Source organism: Aquarana catesbeiana, linkage group LG04 (assembly GCF_042186555.1).
Source record: "Aquarana catesbeiana isolate 2022-GZ linkage group LG04, ASM4218655v1, whole genome shotgun sequence".
In the NCBI taxonomy this organism is placed as follows: domain Eukaryota; kingdom Metazoa; phylum Chordata; class Amphibia; order Anura; family Ranidae; genus Aquarana; species Aquarana catesbeiana.
The window spans coordinates 139016362-139038460 of NC_133327.1; the positions used below are offsets into that span (position 1 = coordinate 139016362).

The following is a 22099-nucleotide window of genomic DNA, read 5'->3' on the forward strand; positions in this document are numbered from 1 at the left end:
TGGGGAACGTGTTTAATATAGTGTTCATCAACAGATTATTCTGGCAGCATCTAGTGTCAGTGGAGGATTGTTTCCCATGCTCCATGTATCGAAGGATGGGAGTTGCTTTCTTATTTGTTGCTTAAAGCCCTTTGTTACGCAAACACCTCTGTGTCTTATCCGAGTGCTGTTTCTTTGTGGTTATAAATTGCTGTGACGTTTTCTGTCTATTATATTGAAGTGTCTCCAGTGCTACAATTTTATTCTGTGAGAATGACAGCTTTTCACAAATGCCGTTTGTACCACAGCCTAATGAGTCATTGGAGGCAAGATGGGATATTTCCTTGTGAAACGTGTCGCATACCCGGGCAGATCAAACTGACCATGTATACCCGGGCAGATCAAACTGACCATGTATACCCGGGCAGATCAAACTGACCATGTATACCCGGGCAGATCAAACTGACCATGTATACCCGGGCAGATCAAACTGACCATGTATACCCGGGCAGATCAAACTGACCATGTATACCCGGGCAGATCAAACTGACCATGTATACCCGGGCAGATCAAACTGACCATGTATACCCGGGCAGATCAAACTGACCATGTATACCCGGGCAGATCAAACTGACCATGTATACCCGGGCAGATCAAACTGACCATGTATACCCGGGCAGATCAAACTGACCATGTATACCCGGGCAGATCAAACTGACCATGTATACCCGGGCAGATCAAACTGACCATGTATACCCGGGCAGATCAAACTGACCATGTATACCCGGGCAGATCAAACTGACCATGTATACCCGGGCAGATCAAACTGACCATGTATACCCGGGCAGATCAAACTGACCATGTATACCCGGGCAGATCAAACTGACCATGTATACCCGGGCAGATCAAACTGACCATGTATACCCGGGCAGATCAAACTGACCATGTATACCCGGGCAGATCAAACTGACCATGTATACCCGGGCAGATCAAACTGACCATGTATACCCGGGCAGATCAAACTGACCATGTATACCCGGGCAGATCAAACTGACCATATGATAGAGAAGGGTGTAAGTATATTGGTTGGAGATAAAAAAAAAAAATCAAAACCGTACTTATTTAAAAGATCTAGGAAGCTGTGACCTGCTACAAGGATGCAACTACAGCAGATGTGTGTCTGAAATATCTTCTGAAATTGATAAGGCTTCTTGGCTTACAAGCCTGGTTTAAGATGTTAACTCAAGTTTACTTAAACATTTTTTTTTTTTTTTATGGGTTTGCAGATAGAATCACCCCCCCCCCCACTCAAGTTCTACAGCTTCTACTTCTGAGTGGGAAGGTCACATTAGCCAATGTTGTAAATATTAGGAAAAAAAATTGCAGTCAACATTGGTGAACCAATTGTACGAGTAGTAAATTACATTTTTGTGGGAGCCTATTTTTCCCATAATGCAGCTCAGCTCGCAAAACAACAGCTAAAAGAAACCAACTTAGTTCAGACCTTCAGTATCCCGCGTCTGCAGTGTTGACAGTGTTAACTGCTTACTTTACATCCTGCATAACACTGCCCTGCCTCATACACCTTTGTCTCCTGTCTCTAGAAATGATCCTGTTCTATCTGTTGCTGTGATAAGTGTGTCCGATGTGTTATAAAGGCTGTGAACAAAGCCTTTTTTTTTTTTTTTTTTTTAACTTTGGCACAGATCTATGGACTATTATCATTGTGTGCACAGAATGTGGGATTTAGCGACTTCTATCATTGTTTTGCATGTGTACTATAGTCTGTGTGTCTAAATTTAACCTTTAAGCACATCACCAGTATTTTATTTTTATTTATTTTTTTTATTAGAATGGGTAAAATTCAGAACGTCTGTCAGTTGTGTTTCTTCTCCTTCTCCTTCTCCTTCTCCTTCTTTTTTTTTTTTTCTTTTTCAAAAGCTACAGGTGTCACCAGGAAGATGCAGAACAAAGATTTGATCTGTTAGATTAGTTATTTTGTGCTGTTTGTCAGCATTAGAGATCCCCCTCATTTTCTGTCCTGGTGACACCCTAATAATCCACCAGAAATGAGAACCTGACGGATGTTCTGACCCTTCCCTAGTATATCTAAAAAGAGTGGGCTTTAGACTGGAAAAAACATACTTGACCAGATTAAATTAGGTTTAAAAAGTCTCCTAATTCTGAACATAAAGGAGTATGTACAATAATATGTTCCGGTTTTAAGTGTGTGACCATCTTTACTTTTTCACTGGGCCTGTTTACCTGCAGTGAGCTGAACAAAATCTATATTCAAGTATGATCCTGGATCCTACTTCTAAAAAATTGAAATTGCTTTGATTATTGGTGTGTAGCGGATAAAGATGCACACACTCCCTTTCATACAACATACATTTGACTGCTTCTTTTGTAATATGAGCAAATCTGCTGTCTGACGTGTTACTGGTGATAATTCAAGCCCATCTGAACCATGTTTTATAATGTCTCTCTAGGCTTCAGCTTCAGTTGCTATCCCCAAGGAACACCACCGTTTTGTGATCGGTAAGAATGGAGAAAAGTTGCAGGACCTGGAATTGAAAACCGCTACCAAGATTCAAATCCCCCGGCCCGAGGATGCCAGTAACCAGATTAAGATCACTGGCACCAAAGAGGGCATTGAAAAAGCCCGGCATGAGATTCTGCTCATCTCGGCCGAGCAGGTGAGAAACTGTTTAAAAAGTGTTTTTATCTTGTTGCCTTTTTAGTATTATATGTAATCAATTGCCTGGATTTTCTTACCCATCAGGATAAACGAGCAGTGGAACGTTTGGAAATCGAAAAGGCCTACCACCCTTTCATTGCTGGACCTTACAACAAGACAGTTAATGAGCTCATGCATGAAACTGGAACAAGAATTAACATCCCACCACCAAGCGTCAACAAGACTGAGATCGTGTGCACTGGAGAGAAGGATCAGTTAGCCCAGGCAGTAGCAAAAATCCGGCAAATTTATGAAGAGAAGGTGAGAAAATGCCCCTATGAATTCCTGCTTCAGTTATAGATGGTGGTTTAGGCCACTGATTTAAAGTATTTTGTAAAAGGTTTGTTTTTTTTTTTTTTTTTTTTTTAAAAACAAACCGTTATTTACCTCCTCTGAGCAAGGGTTTTGCACAGAGCAGCCCCGATCTTCCTCTTCTGGGGTGCGCCGCCGGCGCGCCGGGCTCCTTCACTTCATCGGGGGCACGCATGCGGGCTCACTCCCGAGTCCTGCTGCTGAGTCCATTGACTGACAGCAGGATTTGGCTCCGCTCCCTGCTCTTGTGTTACAGGATTTGATTGACGTCAGTGGGAGTTAATGGCTCCTGCTGCTATTAATCTTTCCAATGAGGAGAGACACAGCGGCTGGAGTCTCTGGGCTCGTGCACGTCGCTGAATCGATTGGGCTCGTGCACGTCGCTGAATCGATTGGGCTCGTGCACGTCGCTGAATCGATTGGGCTCGTGCACGTCGCTGAATCGATTGGGCTCGTGCACGTCGCTGAATCGATTGGGCTCGTGCACGTCGCTGAATCGATTGGGCTCGTGCACGTCGCTGAATCGATTGGGCTCGTGCACGTCGCTGAATCGATTGGGCTCGTGCACGTCGCTGAATCGATTGGGCTCGTGCACGTCGCTGAATCGATTGGGCTCGTGCACGTCGCTGAATCGATTGGGCTCGTGCACGTCGCTGAATCGATTGGGCTCGTGCACGTCGCTGAATCGATTGGGCTCGTGCACGTCGCTGAATCGATTGGGCTCGTGCACGTCGCTGAATCGATTGGGCTCGTGCACGTCGCTGAATCGATTGGGCTCGTGCACGTCGCTGAATCGATTGGGCTCGTGCACGTCGCTGAATCGATTGGGCTCGTGCACGTCGCTGGGTCGATTGGGCTCGTGCACATCGCTGGATCGGATTGAGCTCAGCTAAGAGAAGGGGGGCTCTGGGGGGCAGATGCAGCAGAGAAGATTTTTCACCTTCATGCATAGAACCTTGAGACTTTACAACCACTTTAAGAGAAACTAGCTTTAATTATATCCACAATGTAACTTCCGAAAAACTTCTGTGAAAAAGTTTGTGCCCCCACTTATTATTCTTATTAATAATAAGAATTATAATATTATGCGTGCTGAAGAATTCAGTCATTTTAATCTTAAAGTGGCCACTTCTTGGCACTTGGCGCTCTTTCACACTTGTGTTAAATTTTAAAGCAGCCTAAAAGCGCAGCTTTGATGGCGTTAACGATGCGTTGGTGTGTTTCAGGCATTCATGTTGCGTCAGGCAACCCTTCTCAAACACCCTGTGTGGTGTGTGTTTGGTTTTTTTTTTTTATTTATTTATTTTTTTTATATATAGCAAAGCTAAAATGGGAAATGATCACTTTTGACGCTTTGTAACTGCACTGTAAACACATAGGCGTGTTTACAGTGCGTTTTAAGATGCGGTTGTGGTGCATTGCAATAGAGGTGAATGGAAGCAGTTGCAAAGTGTCAACACCTACCAAACTCTGTAGGCAGCATTATTTTTGCCTCGCAGCAGCGCTAATGCTGCAGTGTGAACACCCCTATCTGCTCCCTATTGTAACAATTTTAAGTGGCATTGATAGGCATTCTGGAAGCATTAAAAACGCGACCCAACCGCCTATTTTAAACACCTGTGTGAAAGAGCTCTGAGTTGTGTGCATGAATGCAGCTTGGCGCCTGCTAATGTATAAAGATCAGAAGTCAGAATCTACAGAACGCTTTAAAGTGGTTCTAAAGGCTCAAGGTTTTTTACCTTCATGCATTCTTTATAGGTAAAAACTGTGCACAAGAGCCTCAGTTCTGCTGGGTCTCTCCCTCATTGGCTGAGACAGCAGTGGGAGCCATTGGTAGCCAATCCCAGCTATTGAGCCAATGAGGAGAGAAGGGGGTGAGGCAGACTCACAGCTCTGTGTGAACAGACACGCAGAGCAGCAGCTCGGGAGCGCACCTGCTCAGGTTCCCCCACTGCATCAGCTTGCTCAGGGGGCACTTGGCAGGAGGGAGAAGCCAGGAGTGCCAGCCGGGGACCCGAGAAGAGGAGGATTGGGGCTTCTCTGTGCAAAACCATTACACAGAGCAGGGTAAGTATACAGCATGTTTGTTAAGAAAAAAAATAGACTTTTATCATTTTTAATATCTTGTTTTCTAGTCTAGATCTGCTAACTAACTAGCTTTCTACTGATCTCCCCCCCCCCCCCCCGCCCCCTCCCCATAAAGAGAAAAACTTTAAAGGGTAACTAGAAACCCCATAAGTTGTGTTTTTTTTTTTTGTTTTTTTTTTTTCTCCTGCCTCTAAACGCCCGTCCATGTTAGCCGATGTGTCCATGCACACACAGGCTTTAAGCAGCGTTGAGTGGCAGGGAAAAGCCAGTGCGTCTAGGAGCAGCAGAGTTTGGGCAGAAAACACGCTTGACGCTACTATAAGCTGTTAAACATGCCTAAAAAGCTTGTAAAAGCTTTAGGCACTTTTGCAAGTGTCAGGCATTTTTGTGCTAAAACGCTGCTGGCTTCTAGGAGAGTTTAAAATAAAGGCTTTAATCTCTGATAGGTTTTATAATTTACCTCCTAAAGCATGTTCTCCATTTAACACAATATTGTTTTTGATATAATTATGTTGTAACTTATTTGTTCAGTAAGTCGAAGTAGACTTGAGATCAATGTATGACTTTTCCTTCCTGCAGAAGAAGAAAACCACCAGCATTGCTGTGGAAGTGAGGAAGTCTCAACACAAATATGTCATTGGTCCGAAGGGCAACAGCCTGCAGGAGATCCTGGAGCGCACAGGAGTGTCTGTGGAAATTCCACCTAGTGATAGTAGTTCAGAGACTGTCATCTTGCGAGGAGAACCTGAGAAACTGGGTCAGGCATTGACAGAAGTGTATGCAAAGGTAAAGACCAGTTTGTGCATAGTTTCCTTTATTTACAGAAGAGATGATCTAATACCTCAGACATGTTTGTGGTCTCTTTCCAGGCTAACAGCTTTACAGTGGCCACTGTCTCTGCTCCATCCTGGTTGCATCGGTTCATTATTGGCAAAAAAGGACAGAACCTGGCAAAGATCACACAGCAGATACCAAAGGTGAGGTTTTCTGTATGTTAGGTTCTCTGGCATGCCAGAATGCTTGAATACTTTCTCCTCTGCAGTGTATTGACTTTATTGCACTTCTAAAGTTCTACAATAACAAATGTTCTTATTGTGGTCTTTGTTAGGTGCACATTGAGTTTACAGAAGGAGAAGACAAGATCTCCCTGGAGGGTCCCACAGAAGACGTTACAGTTGCCCAACAGCAGATGGAAGTGCTCGTCAGTGACCTGGTCAGTTGCATGTTTTGCTACTAAATCTTACTTTTGCAATTAATAGAATGCACTGGTGTTGCATAGCATTATGACTTTTTCCATTAAAAAATTTTATTTCTATGGACTTCATCTTTGTAATCTATTAGATTTCTCGAATGGATTTTGCAGAGATAACCATTGATCATCGATTTCACAGGCATCTTATTGGGAAGAGCGGAACAAACAGTATGTATATTCAGTTTGTAATTTTTACATGCGAGTTTAGGTGGTGGATACAGTTATCCTTTTCTCCTATAGCATTGGTGCCACTTTTTCATTGCCTAAAGAGTATGCTGCTAGATTAAGCCCTGCATGCTGCATTTGGGTGCATTAAACTGCTTTCTGCATGCAAAGTTATTCAAATGAAATATATTTTTAAGAAACTTTTAAAAGTCTTGTCCGTACATTACATGTTAGAATATGCATTTTGTGGTAGCAGAAGTTTTGTGAGGGATCTGCTATGTGTAAACACAAAAATGCAACATTTATTTTAGAATTGGTGGGCATAGTCAACTTTTAAAACTATAAGTTGGCTTATATTGGCCAGTTGTGCAGTTAGCTTTGGCACTCTCAGGCGGACATTACTGGAAACTTGTACTAGGCTGCTGTTCACCATATAAGCACCACTCGGTCTAGGACAGCCCAGTACAGGTCTCCACTAACCCTTTGTAATTCTAACTCTCCAGAGCACAGAGTAGTCTGTCTTCTGCCATATGGATTCTTGCTGGCCAATCTAGTGTACAGTGGGGACAGAAAGTATTCAGACCCCCTTACATTTTTCACTCTTTGTTATATTGCAGCCATTTGCTAAAATCATTTAAGTTCATTTGTTTTCCTCATCAATGTACACACAGCACCCTATATTGACAGAAAACACAGAATTGTTGACATTTTTGCAGATTTATTAAAGAAAACAAAGTGCTCCTAAGTATTCAGACCCTTTGCTGTGACACTCCTATATTTAACTCAGGTGCTGTCCATTTCTTCTGATCATCCTTGAGATGGTTCTACACCATCTTTTGAGTCCACCTGTGTTTGATTATACTGATTGTACTTGATTAGGAAAGCCACACACCTGTCTATATAAGACCTTACAGCTCCACAGTGCATGTCAGAGCAAATGAGAAGCATGAGGTCAAAGGAACTGCCTGAAGAGCTCAGAGACAGAATTGTGGCAAGGCACAGATTTAGCCAAGGTTACAAAAAAATTTCTGCTGCACTTAAGGTTCCTAAGAGCACAGTGGCCTCCATAATCCTTAAATGGAAAACATTTGGAACGACCAGAACCCTTTCTAGAGCTGGCCGTCTGGCCAAACTGAGCTATCGGGGGAGAAGAGCCTTGGTGAGAAAGGTAAAGAAGAACCCAAAGATCACCGTGGCTGAGCTCCAGAGATGCAGTCGGGAGATGGGAGAAAGTTGTAGAAAGTCAACCATCACTGCAGCCCTACACCAGTTGGGGCTTTATGGCAGAGTGGCCCGACAGAAGCCTCTCCTCAGTGCAAGACACATGAAAGCCCATATGGAGTTTGCTAAAAAAAACACCTGAAGAACTCCCAGATGGTGAGAAATAAGATTCTTTGGTCTGATGAGACCAAGATAGAACTTTTTGGCCTTAATTCTAAGCGGTATGTGTTGAGAAAACCAGGTACTGCTAAACACCTGTCCAATACAGTCCCAACAGTGAAGCATGGTGGTGGCAGCATCATGCTGTTTGGGTGTTTTTCAGCTGCAGGGACAGGACGACTGGTTGCAATCGAAGGAAAGATTAATGCGGCCAAGTACAGGGATATCCTGGACGAAAACATTCTCCAGAGTGCTCAGGACCTCAGACTGGGCCGAAGGTTTACCTTCCAACAAGACAACTACCCTAAGCACACAGCTAAAATAATGGAGTGGCTTCACAACAACTCAGTGACTGTTCTCCAATGGCCCAGCCAGAGCCCTGACTTAAACCCAATTGAGCATCTCTGGAGAGACCTAAAAATGGCTGTCCACCAACATTCACCATCCAACCTGACAGAACTGGAGAGGATCTGCAAGGAGAAATGGCAGAGGATCCCCAAATCCAGGTTTGAAAAACTTTTTGCATCTTTCCCAAAAAGACTCATGGCTGTATTAGATCAAAAGGGTGTTTCTACTAAATACTGAGCAAAGGGACTGAATACTTAGGACCATGTGATATTTCAGTTTTTCTTTTTTAATAATTCAGCAAAAATGTCAACAATTCTGTGTTTTTCTGTCAATATGGGGTGCTGTGTGTACATTAATGAGGAAAAAAATTAACTTAAATGATTTTAGCAAATTGCTGCAATATAACATAGTGAAAAATTTAAGGGGGTCTAAATACTTTCTGTCCCCACTGTAATTGTAAATCTTGGTGACAAGGAACTATCCTTATAATCAATAAGTAAGGTAGTTTACTGTGGAACATTAAGTTAGCCATACACTAGTAGAATTTTGTTCCAATTGTTTTGTTTAATTTTCTAATGGTTAGTGGGGTCAAACTGATTATTTCTGACTAGTTATGAGAAAATTTTGAAGCTGCAGAATGGAATTTTTTTTTCTTGAATGAACTTCTAATAAATGTAGTTTTCATTAGGGAAATTACTTCTATTCCAAAATCGAATGTTTTTGAGGTGCCTTCGAACCTCATTTTTCAAGTCCTCAGATGTACTGAGAATCTTCTTACGAACAGTGTATGGCCAGTTTTAGACATTCGTTGACAGATTGGCATGTTGACAAAAAACCCTTTCAGAAAGCAGTTTATGTGAGTTATGGTGTTTCCTTTTTAGTTAACAGGATCAAGGAACAATACAAAGTGTCAGTGCGTATTCCCCAGGACAGTGAAAAGAGCAATGCAATCCGGATTGAAGGTGATCCCCAGGGTGTACAGCAAGCAAAAAAAGAGTTGCTGGAGCTGGCATTACGAATGGTAAGTTGAGCAGAATTTGAAATTATTTATGAAAATTGATATTACAAAAATATAGATTATATTAAACAGTTATACTTAAAAAGAGACGAACAGTTTTGCATATAAAAAAGAGCATAATAAAGCCCAGTGGTCACAATACAAAAGAATGGTTGCCTCTACATGTTTCACCACAATCTATGCTTCTTTTGGAGCTTTTGTAGGACCTTAATACATTACCACTAAAACAAAAAACTATAAAATAAATTTTAATGAAATAAAAAAAATAAACAATAATACACATAAGGACCTCTAAGAGGTCCTCATCAGGTTCGATAAATCATACATTTACATAATTAATCTGACTTTTATAAATCGTCTGATGGAAGCACTCTCACCCTTTTAAATGATCTAAATTTAAAGGGGTTGTAAAGGTAAAAATTTTTTCACTTTAATGCATTATATGCATTAAGGTGAAAAAACTTTTGACAATACCGCCGCCCCTAGCCCCCCCGTTTTACTTACCTGACGCCTCGAATCTCCGCTGCTCGTTCTCGTCATCTCCATTGCAGCTCAGCCTGGTCGCTGATTGGCTGCAGTGGATGGATTGAAAGCAGCGCAGCCATTGGCTCGCGCTGCTGTCAATCACATCCGATGACGCGGCGCGCCGGGGGGGCGGGGGCCGAGTGATACAGCGAGCGGCTATAGCCGCCGGCTGTATCACGGGAGCGCGCCCGCAAGCACTCACCACCGTGCGAGGGAGCTCGCATTAAGGTGGTTAATGCTTGCGGGGAGGAGCTGAAACAGCCGCCGAGGGACCCCAGAAGACCAGGTTCGGGGTCACTCTGTGCAGAACGAGCTGCACAGTGAAGGTAAGTATAACATGTTTGTTATTTTAAAAAAAAAAAAAATTTACCTTTACAACCCCTTTAAATGTTTTAAATAACGGGGTTATTGTGTGCCCCCCCCCGCCCTCATTTTTGGCACACAGACACCTCATTGGAGCTCTTAACGGGCCCTGAGGATTCATTGGAACCGTGATCTTTTAAAAGGATGAGAGTGCTTCCATCAGACTATTTTATATGTCATTTTAATTATGTAAATGTGTGATTTGTCGGGGGCGTGGCCTGACGTTACATGGAGTAGGACGTGTTTCGAGTAGCTCCGCACGTTGATCCTGCAATCCTCGGCATCCTACAACCCACGGAAGACATCCTGACCCAAAAAGTACCTTCCCAGACACACCGGACCTCAGGCAATATGTCCCAGACGAAATCACAAAAATCTGCTACGGCGAAACTCGATCAATATCGCTGTCAGGAAAATGAGGATCATGAGGAAAATGGCGGCGCCGCTCAGCATGGTGAAGAGCGAACAGCAGGAGACACAGACAAGCTGCTGGAAGCTATAACTTTTTGCTGCATGTCACTCACCTCCCAAATAGAAGAGGTCAAGGTAGACATCTCTTTAATCAGACAAGACATGCACAAACTGCGAGATCGAGTTAAGGAGACAGAGACCCGCATCAGCAATACAGAAGACGCCATTCCTCCGCTCCAAACAGGGATGGAGCAGATGAAACAACAAATACAACAACTGTTCTCCAAACAAGATGACATTGAGAACAGGAGCAGAAGGTGTAACATCCGCTTAATCGGCCTTCCAGAGGGAGCAGAAGGTAAAGATCCAACTACTTTTCTAGAGCAATTGCTCACAAATACATATGGCAGAGAGGCCTTTTCCCACATGCTGGCAGTTCAAAGAGCACACCGCATGCCGGCCAGACCACCACCCCAGGGAAGCCCCGCCACGCACATTTATCGCAAAACTACTGAATTACAGGGACAGAGATGCAGCCCTGCGGCTGGCAAGGGAGAGGGGTAACATCCCATTTGGGAATGTTAAAATCGCACTGTTCCCGGACTTTTCGGCTGAGGTACAGTGACGCAGACAAACCTTTTATGAAAGCCAAACGCAAACTCAGAAATATGCACTTCAAATATGCAATGCTATTTCCTGCGACACTCAGAGTGGAACATGATGGCCGTGCATCTTTCTTTGAGGACCCCACAGAGCTGATGGCCTGGATAGAGCGCCGAAACACTTCTGATAAAGCAGACTGAGGTATAAGTGAGTATGAGGTATATAACAGGGATTGTGCTTAATAAGACCCTAATTTACCCAAGGCGGCAACCTGTGGTTACCTAAACCCCTGAAACTTTGCTCCATTAAACTTTATTATCCACCAGTTGTTACCGTTGTGGACTAATTGTGTCAGGCCACAGAGACTGCCTATCTAACCACAGATACCTCTTATCCTAAAAGGGTTATGATTAATCCTAGATCCGTGGGACAGCACCAAGACATAATGATTTGCAACATCTACAAGAATGCCCCTAATGGGACATGCCGTGTATTTTGCAAGCTACAGCAGTAGCAGGAGCCTTGGACTGTTAGTCTTACTGGCAACTTGTAAAGTGCAGCATGACTTGCCCCCATGCGCCTCAGGAGAGGACAGCTTAAGAGACTGGCATCACTACCAAACTAAGCTCATCATCTACCAGACAAGCGGGTTTCCCCTATTTTACCTTTTTTCCTATATTTTTTTTTTTTCTTTTTTTATTGGCTGCCCACTCTCCCCACTACTATATGCGTTGGCCTCGGAGCCGCTTACCATATCTATCTGGGCAGACCCGAAGATCATAGGACTAGGGTTTGGAACACTCACTGAAAAAATCAGCATGTACGCTGACGACACACTATTATATCTAGCCGACCCTGGCCAATCACTTTACAATGCTCTCCAGACTATCGAACAATTTGGGAAATTTTCTGGACTCAAGATTAATTGGGAGAAATCCCAAATCTTGCCAATTGATAGCTTTCCGCCCACAGAATTCCAAGCTGATCTACCATTACAAAGAGCAGATACGATTAAATATTTAGGGATATATATTTCCAGAACTCCATCAGACTATATAACTTTAAATATTAAGACAATATTCCCATTTATTAGAACCAAAATTAATGTGTGGACCCGTTTTACCTTTGGGAGTAAGGGGTCGCATTAATCTAATTAAGATGGTACTACTCCCCAAAATACTATATGTACTTTGGCACACCCCGACATACATACCCTTAAAATACTTTAAGACAATTGAGGCCCTTCTTAAACCCTTTGTTTGGGGGAACAATAGACATAAGATATCATGGCAAGCTCTCAATAACCCGACAGACATGGGAGGTACAGCACTCCCAGACTTTAATCACTATTACATCACCTCCCAGTTGTCTCAAGTTTTCCATGTGGATAAGACAGATAGTGAAAGATTTTTGCTTCTACTTTGTCCAAAATGGGCACAACAAACTACAGATCCGATCTATGCTATCACTATGGGCACAAAGACCATGGAGGGAGGAGAAGACAGGAAGTCTTTACTTTATCACTACAGACACATTTGGGAGCTTGCCAATGGTAAATTAGATATCCCTTCACACAATGATCACACTCCCTTATGGCATAACAGAGACCTCCAAGAGTTTCACCACATACAAGACCCGGGGTTGTGGATCAGACAGGGTATATTTTATTTACATCACATAATATCAAATGGAACCCTCAAAGACTTTAACACCCTTAAAGAAGAATTTACACTACACCACAATATGCTCTTTAGATTCTTTCAATTGAGACACGCAACCCGGTCACAATTTTTACAATCCCCACCACAACCCCCAGCCAACCCCATTATAGCAATTATAAAAGAGACGGACCCAAAAAAATTAATATCTCGCTTCTATAATATGCTCAATGCACCAGTATCTGCTAGAGTAGCGTACGCACTTAAACCACGTTGGGAGGGAGATGTGGGACAGATGGAGAATGAGGAATGGGAGGAAGCGCTGGAGTCCTGTAAAGAAGTATCGCCCAAACTCTCAGACAGGTTATCACAAATATATGTACTACACAGAGCATACCTAACCCCACTCAGATTAGCCAGATACAACAAGAACCAATCTGCTATATGTCCAATGTGCGACTCCACAACTGGTACATTCTTTCACCTTATTTGGTCCTGTCCACGAATCCAGGGACTATGGAAACAAATCGTAACCTTGCTGCATGATAACATGGGCTCTCCTGTAATGATGGACCCAAAACAATGTTTGCTAGGGATTTTCCCTGACCCCCCTCATAAGTACACCAAAATTTTCCTTCAGGAAACTCTTTTCTCTGGAAGGAAAATAATAGCCAGAAAATGGATGAGACAGACGCCCCCAGATTTTGGGGAGTGGAGAGCAGACATAAATGTAACTCTTCCCTACAAAAGGTTTCTATATATTAACAGAGGTTGTCCAGATAAATTCAACAAGATCTGGGATCGATGGATACAGGACTCAGAAACATGCTCATAACTGATGTATATCTTTAATATAGTTGTATTAATCCTCATGTACTAGGTTATTATTTCCATGCATTGACCCCAAAGAGGAAACTAAAATGAATATAATACAAGTTGAATATAGATAATTACATAATACAATATTCTATTATATTATGTGGATGTAAACCTAAGAATACCTTGTCATATCTGTATGCACTTTTGTTTCAATAAAACATTTTTTTTCAATTAAAAAAAAAAAGTATGATTTGTCGAACCTGATAAGGACCTCTTCGAGGTATTTATGTGCATTAATTTTTTATTTTTTTATTTCATTAAAATTTATTTTATTTTTTGTTTTTTAGTGGTAATGTATTAAGGTCCTACAAAAGCTCCAGAAGAAGCCACGATTGTGGTGAAACATGTAGAGGCAACCATTCTTTAGTATTGTGACCACTGAGCTTTATTATGCTCTTTTTTTTATATGTAAAACCGTTCTTCTCTTAAGTATATCTGTTTAATAAAATCTATTTTTGTAATATCAATTTTCATTTATTGTTTGCACCTTTAAACTCCAAACTTGTGTTGGTAATTTTTGTACTTATTTAAAGGAGGTGGTGTATATAGTGAACTCTCCATCCTTAGATACCAATTTTACCCTATGAAATTATTTATCTTCAGAAGCAAGACCAGTCACTAACCACACAACATTTTGCTTTAGGAAAATGAGCGCACAAAGGACTTGATAATCGATCAGAAGTTCCATCGCACATTAATTGGTCAAAAAGGTGAAAGAATTCGGGAGATTCGAGAGAAATTCCCTGATGTAAGTAGCTACTTCAATCTCCTCCTCCTCCTTCTTCTTCTTTCTCCTTTTTTTTTTTCTTTTTTTTTTTTTTTTTTTTATATAAAAATAATATATCCCCTTCCTTTTTGTCTCCTGTAGTTTCTTTAGTACAGTATGTTTTAATTTTCTTCTAGGTTATCATTAATTTCCCTGATCCAGCTCACAAGAGTGACATTGTACAGCTGCGTGGGCCTAAGAACGAGGTGGAGAAGTGCACAAAGTATCTCCAGAAAATGGTGACCGAGATGGTATGGGCAGATTTATGACATCCACTTTAGATTATCTTTTACATTAAAAGAAAAGTATGGCCAAAGCTTTTTTTGGCTATACTTCCTTTCTATGTCACAAGGGTGCACTTTTGCTCTCCTGTGACCCAGAGCCAGCGAAGAGCAGGCTAAAAGCCAGCTGTCAGATGACCTCACAGATCAGCTTCAGGCTCTGAAAGGGTCATGACCATATTTTTTAGGATCCGCATGGCGCCCTCTCCAGCTCAGTGCTCCAGTGAGCATTGAAGGGGCAAAGAGGAAAGCAGTGATTGACAGTCACTGCTCTCTGCTCTGTGAAGACCAAGAATTGAGCGATCATGTGAATTAGTTCTTGGGATTAGAGCTGGTGGTGGAGCACTGCAACTTAGGGGCATATATTTTTGAAAACCTTCTCTTTTTTTTTTTTTTTTTTTTTTTTTTTATCCCGATTTTCTAGCAATTAAACCCAAAAAAATATAAATCTGGGTGTAGTTTTTGCTGGCTTGACATTAAGGCTCTGATGCTGTCCATCCTTATTATGGTTTCAATACCTAATGAGTCACTGATTATAAGTTACCGGATTTTGTTTTCCTAAAAAATACACAATTTAATGTTTGTATTGAAGCTAAAAAAATTACCTTTTTTTACTACAGTGCCTTGCAAAAGTATCCCCCCCCCCCCCCCCGGCTTTTTACCGATTTTGTTACATTACAAAAACAGCCAATTTTTTTTTTTTAATCTGAATTGTATGTGATGGATCAGAACACAATAGTCTAGTCTAGTGAAGTAAAATTTGAAAAATATATACATAAACTATTCAGAAATAAAAAGAAACTGCACTGATAATTGGCATGTGCTTATGTATTCACCCCCTTCGTTATAAAGCCCATAAAAAGCTCTGGTGCAACCAATTACCTTCAGAAGTCACATAATTAGTGAAATGATGTCCACCTGTGTGCAATCTAAGTGTCGCATGATCTATCATTACATATACACACCTTTTTTGTAAGGCCCCAGAGGCTGCAACACCTAAGCAAGAGGTACCATTAACCAAACGCTGCCATGAAGACCAAGGAACTCTCCAAACAAGTAAGGAACAATGTTGTTAAGTACAAGTCAGGGTCAGTGATGATCCCTAGGAGCACCATTAAATCATAACCAAATGGGAAGAACATGGCACAACAGCAAACCTGCCAAGAGACGGCCCCACACCAAAGCTCATGGACTGGGCAAGGAGGGCATTAATCAGAGAGGTAGTACAGAGACCTAACATAACCCTGGAGGAGCTGCAAAGTTCCACAGCAGAGACTGGAGTATCTGTACATAGGACGACAATAAGCCGTACGCTCCATAGAGTTGGGCTTTATGGCAGAGTGGCCAGAAGAAATCTATTACTTTCAGAAAAAAACAAAATGGCATGTTTTGAGTTTGCAAAAAGGCATGTGGGAGACCCCCAAAATGTATGGAGGAAGGTGCTCTGGTCTGATTAGACTAAAACTTAACTTTTTAGCCATCAAAGAAAACGCCATGTCTGGCGCAATCCCAACAAATCACATCACCCATAGAACACCATCCCCACAGTGAAAAATGGTGGTGGCAGCATCATGCTGTGGGGATGTTTTTCAGCAGTCGGGACTGGGAAACTGGTCAGTTGAGGGAAAGATGGATGGTGCTAAATACAGGGATATTCTTGAGCAAAACCTGTACAACTCTGTGTGATTTGAGGCTAGGACGGAGGTTCACGTTCCAGCAGGACAATGACCCCAAACGCATTGCTAAAGCAACACTTGAGTGATTTCGGGGAAACATGTAAATGTCTTGGAATGGCCTAGTCAAAACCCAGACCTCAATCCAATAGAAAATCTGTGGTCAGAATTTAAAGATTGCTGTTCACAAGTGCAAACCATCCAACTTGAAAGAGATGGAGCAGTTTTGCAAAGAGGAATGGGCAAAAATCCCAGTGGTAAGATGTGGCAAGCTCGTAGAGACTTATCCAAAGCGACTTGGAGCTGTGATAGCCGCAAAAGGTGGCTTTACAAAGTATTGACTTTAGGGGGGTGAATAGTTATGCACTTTGACTTTTTCTGTTATTTTGTCCTATTTGTTTGCTTCACAATAAAAAAAAAAAAAAAAAATCTTCAAAGCTGTGGGCATGTTCTGGAAATTAAATGATGCAAATCCTCAACCCATGTTAATTCCAAGGTTGTGAGGCAACAAAACACGAAAAATGCCAAGGGGGCTAAGTACTTTTGTAAGGCACTGTATGACAAGTAATTCATGTACACTTCCTGTTGTGGGCATCTAGGATTTGTCTTAATGGGCTAATGAGCATCTTTGGTAGGCAAGAACATGTTCTCTGCATTCGATTTACCCCCTCCTTCATGACCAGGCCATTTTTTGCAATGCGGCACTGCGTTACTGACATTTTTTCCCTATAAATAGAGCTTTTGTCTTGGTGGTGTTTGATCATCACATGGTTTTTTACTTTTTGCGCTATAAACAAAAAAAAGACCAACAATTAAAAAAAAAAATATATATATATATATATATATATATATATATATATATATATATATATATATATATATATATATATATATATTTTTTATATATATATTATATTATATATTATAATATATATTTTACTTTCTGCTATAAAACACATCTAATGTAAAAAAAAAAAAAATCAATTTTCATCATAAATCTTTTGCTAATATGTATTCTAGAACATGCTTTTGGTAAACAACAAACAAATCCCATTTAACATATGTATTGGTTTATGAGAACGTTATAGCATCTACAAACTATAGGATAGAATTATGGAATTTTTAATTTTTTTTTTTTTTTTCTTATGGCGGTGATCTGCGACTTCTAGCGGGACTGCGATATTGCGGTGGATAATTGGACATGAATTGACACTTTGTGGGAACCAGTGACACTGATACAGTGATCAGTGCTAAAAAAATATGCAGTCACTGTACTAATGACACTGGCTGGGAAGGGGTTAAACACCTAGGACGATCAAAGGGTTAAAGTGGATGTAAACACGAAATTTTTATTTATTTATTTATTTTGATGTCATAATGTATTGTAGAGTATAAGATTTCCTATCATTTGAGCCCAGTCTTGCCACAAAGAGTTAATCCAGCTCTGAGCAATCCTCCTTCATTGTTCAGTGAGATAAATCTTGACAGAGAAAAACTTTGTCAAATCCTCCCCCTTGCTGTGAGTGACAGGTGATTTACATATCTAGTGCACTAGCCTAAGACATGCATTACTTTTTAATTCCCTCCTACTCCTTTCTTCAGCAGCTCTGCAAGGATTGGATGTTCCACACCTCAGCATGATTTGACATGCTGAAGTCATGTGGTTACTTTCCTGTCTTTTCACTGGATGTTAGAGATCATAGCAGAAGTTCAGTGTAAGAAATACACAGGAGAGAAGCATATTGACAAGGGGAGTATAGAGGTGGACGGGGAGTCTACTGACATCAGGACTCCACCCACTGAGCTCCAGACAACAGACCCACCCACAGAATATGCAGTTTTTCGGCTCTCATAACAGAGGGGAGACATTTGACAGGTAAAGATACATGCAGGAGGCATGTATACCTTATAGATAACCACTATGGCAGTAGTTTAGAACGGTGACATTGGTTTTACATCCACTTTAACTGTGTGCCTAGCCAGTATTTTTGTGTGTACAGTGTGGTTCTTTCACTGGGGGAAGTAATGGTTTCTAGTCCCTGCTTTGCAGAAACACAGAATCCATTCCTTCCCCACTGTCAGAACTGAGATAAGCCTTGTTTACATAGGCATACCACAGTTCTCTGTGTATTGCCGACAGTCAGCGGGTGCCAGAGGACATGGTGTGCCTGGCACCTGCAGATCAGATTCTAGTGTGAATATTCACAGCAGAAGCGGCCTGCAGGCGGAAGTGCAGAAGCACGTATTTATACGTGATCTTGCGCAGGAGAGTGCTCCATAGCAGTTTAACTGCTACAGGGCTGGACAGGGAGTGTTTAAACTGTAGTGCTGGCACTTGTGAAGCCTAGGGGAAAAGTAGCTGTCTGTAGCAGCCATTCAGGTTTCATCTTTTCCACTGAAATTACAACTTCATGTTTCAGTACTCTTAAATCGATACCAGTGACTCTAGCCACTTCCCGACCGGCGCGCGCAGATGTACGTCGGCAGAATGGCGCGGCTGGGCAAATGGACTTACAGGTACGTCCATTTGAATTCCCCGCCGTGCCATTGCGTGCGCGCCGGCCGGGAGCTCCGTGAGTCGGGTCGCAGGTCTCGCGGACTCGATCGCTGTGGGGATACCCACGAACGGGGAGATGCTGATTGTAAACAGCATCTCCCCGTTCTGCCTAGTGACAAGTGTCACTGATCACAGCTGCCTGTCATCGGGAGCAGTGATCAGCGTAGTGACACACACAGCCCATCCCCCCTACAGTTAGAATCACTCCCCTAGGACATACTTAACCCCCTCCCCGCCCCTTAGTGGTTAACCCCTTCACTGCCAGTTTCATTTACACAGTAATCAGTGCATTTTTAATCGCACTGATCGCTGTATAAATGACAATGGTCCCAAAAATGTGTCAAAAATGTCTGACATGTCCGCCATAACGTCGCAGTCACAATAAAAAATCGATGATCGCCGCCATTACTAGTAAAAAAAAAAAAAAAAAAATTAATAAAAATGCCATAAAACTATCCCCTAATTTTGTAAACGCTATAACTTTTGCGCAAACCAATCAAACGCTTATTGCGATTTTTTTTTTTTTTTTTTTTTTTTTTTTTTTTTTTATACCAAAAATATGTAGAAGAATACGATTGGCCTAAACTGAGGATAAAAAATGTTTTTTTATATATATTTTTGGGGGATAGTTATTATAGCAAAATATAAAAAATGCGTTTTTTTTCAAAATTGTCGCTCTTATTTTGTTTATAGCGCAAAAAATAATCGCAGAGGTGATCAAATACCACCAAAAGAAAGCTCTATTTGTGGGGAAACAAGGACGTCAATTTTGTTTGAGAGCCACGTCGCACGACCGCGCAATTGTCAGTTAAAGCGGCGCAGTGCCGAATCGCAAAAAGTGCTCTGGTCAGGAAGGGGGTAAATTCTTCCGGGGCTGAAGTGGTTAAGTGCCGGTTCACACAGAGGCGACTTAGCAGTCGCGCTCCATGCATTACAATGGAACCTTTCTAATAGGAGCCACTCAAGTCGCTCAGACTTAAAAAAAGGCACCTGTACTACTTTGGAGCGGCTTGCATTGACTTCTATACAGAAGTCATTTTGAAAGCTCTGGAGCTGAAGCTGTTAGAAATGTAAAGGATAAGTTCACCTTTGTAGAACATGTTAAAAACCGTTTAGGGTGTAAGCATGTTCTTGTTCTGCTCCTCACCCCCTTACTGACACCCTCTGTGTGACAGCAGGCGGGGGTTCTTACACTCTTCCTTACCTGCTGTCAGATTTTGAAAACAACGTGACTATTTGGGGCTCTGCCCACACAGCCGCATCATTCATTCACAGGAATCTGTAATGTAAACTACAAGCCTATCCCCCACCTCGGCAGATGGGCTTGTAGTTTAAATTAACTGCGGGTGCGCTAATCAGAACACTCGCAGTTCCTTCACACAGCCTACAATTCTGAAAATGGCAGCCCATATATAGAGCTGCAAGCAGTGTGTGCAGGAGATACAAACAAAAATAATTTGCACTCAGGTTTAAAAAATTCCAGAAACCGCAGCCTATACTGTATATGTATATGTGTATGTGTGTGTATATATATATATATATATATATATATATATATATATATATATATATATATATATATATATATATTGATACCAGATATATGCACAAACATTTCTACAATTTTGTGGTGAGATCTGCCTATGTTTGACACTTTTTCCGGCCTCCTCACTCTAAAAAATCCAAGCCCAAAACATTCCTCTAGTAATTAAGCAAAAATTTATGTTGTGACCTGAAAGTGCAATAGAAGATATAAAAATTTCAATGCAAACCACATATATAAATAACTGTATATCCCAAATGTTCATAAGCGACAATCATACACATCTAGAGTGCAAGTAACAAAAGCTATGTGTAAACTTGTGGGGTGTGTGTATGTATGTATGTGTATGTGTGTGTATATATATATATATATATATATATATATATATGTGTGTGTGTGTGTATGTATATATGTGTATATATATATATATATATATATATATATATATGTGTGTATATATATAATATCTCTATCCTATAATGTGAAACAAAGTGCAAGCCACAGTCAATACAAAGACTGGAGTGTTTACTGACACAATCTTGCAATCATCTTGCCGGTGAAGGGAAATCCAACTCTGATTGTGTGCTGTTGCACACCCCATGATGTGTGCAAAGCGCTTACCAGAAGGTTATGACCTTCACATAAAGAGTGGTCAAAGGCTTTAGGAAGGTAAACTTTTCCACAGATAAAACCACAACTTTAGAGCTTCTCCGGCCTCCTCACTCCAAAAAAAATCCAAGCCCAAAACATTCCCCTAACTCAGAGGGATCGATATTCCATATAGAGATGTAAAACGAGACACTTCCCATAGTGTAGAACCTCAAAATAAAAGCTTTTATTAGTTAAAACTGCACTCAAAGTATGAAGCATTCACAGCTGTGTGTAATCACAATATGCAAAAATGCTAGAATCCAAGATGTCCGCATACATGTTGACCTGTATCCGTCTTTGTATAGACTTTTGTTTCACTTAGTGTATTGTGTGTGTATAGACATTTGTTACACAAGTTTTTATATATGGATTTTATACTTGCACTTTAGATGTATATGAATATTGTATGCATAACTGAATTTTTAGCTTAATTTGTTACACATAGTGCCATGCTTTGTTAGTTTGTGTGCAGGAGCCTGACCTTGCACCTATGATCTGATCACAGGTGCAGTACTTTGCAGGCTCCCGTTTTAAAAAAAATAAATAAATTCAGATTTTTGCCTGTGAAAGGGTGTGCTTTTATTTTTAATGAAAGGTGAACTTGGCCTTTAATGCAGCATGTCTTTATGCACAAGCATTTCCACAATTTTGTGGTGAGATCTGGCTATGTTTGAGTTTCTTCTCTGCTAGTATCGGTTACTTATTCCTGAACCAAGGCCAAGTTAAATTAGGAGTCCAGGCAAATCCTAAGTATACCTAAACCTGCTCCCACTGCCATTCTAAGCCTATTCTAACTACCCTGTAAAGGAAAGATGTCTATACCTAACTTATTCTGAGGGTGCTCTGGTCCCATGATCAGCTCCCAGCAACAGCTTCAGTGTAAAGGAGAGACAGCCGACAACTGATG

The 22099-nt window shown here is 41.3% G+C and overlaps 1 protein-coding gene across 2 annotated transcripts in view; it reads left to right on the top strand.

Annotated features, from left to right (window-relative positions):
- Positions 1–22099, top strand: part of HDLBP (high density lipoprotein binding protein) — a 94854-nt gene that overhangs the window by 39397 nt on the left and 33358 nt on the right. For both annotated transcript variants that reach the window (XM_073625773.1, XM_073625774.1), the window contains exons 6-14: positions 2472–2678; positions 2765–2980; positions 5699–5905; positions 5989–6096; positions 6228–6332; positions 6461–6539; positions 9146–9285; positions 14365–14469; positions 14625–14738. In XM_073625773.1, coding sequence (XP_073481874.1) covers positions 2472–2678; positions 2765–2980; positions 5699–5905; positions 5989–6096; positions 6228–6332; positions 6461–6539; positions 9146–9285; positions 14365–14469; positions 14625–14738 — 1281 coding nt within the window. The remainder of the gene's footprint in view (positions 1–2471; positions 2679–2764; positions 2981–5698; positions 5906–5988; positions 6097–6227; positions 6333–6460; positions 6540–9145; positions 9286–14364; positions 14470–14624; positions 14739–22099) is intronic.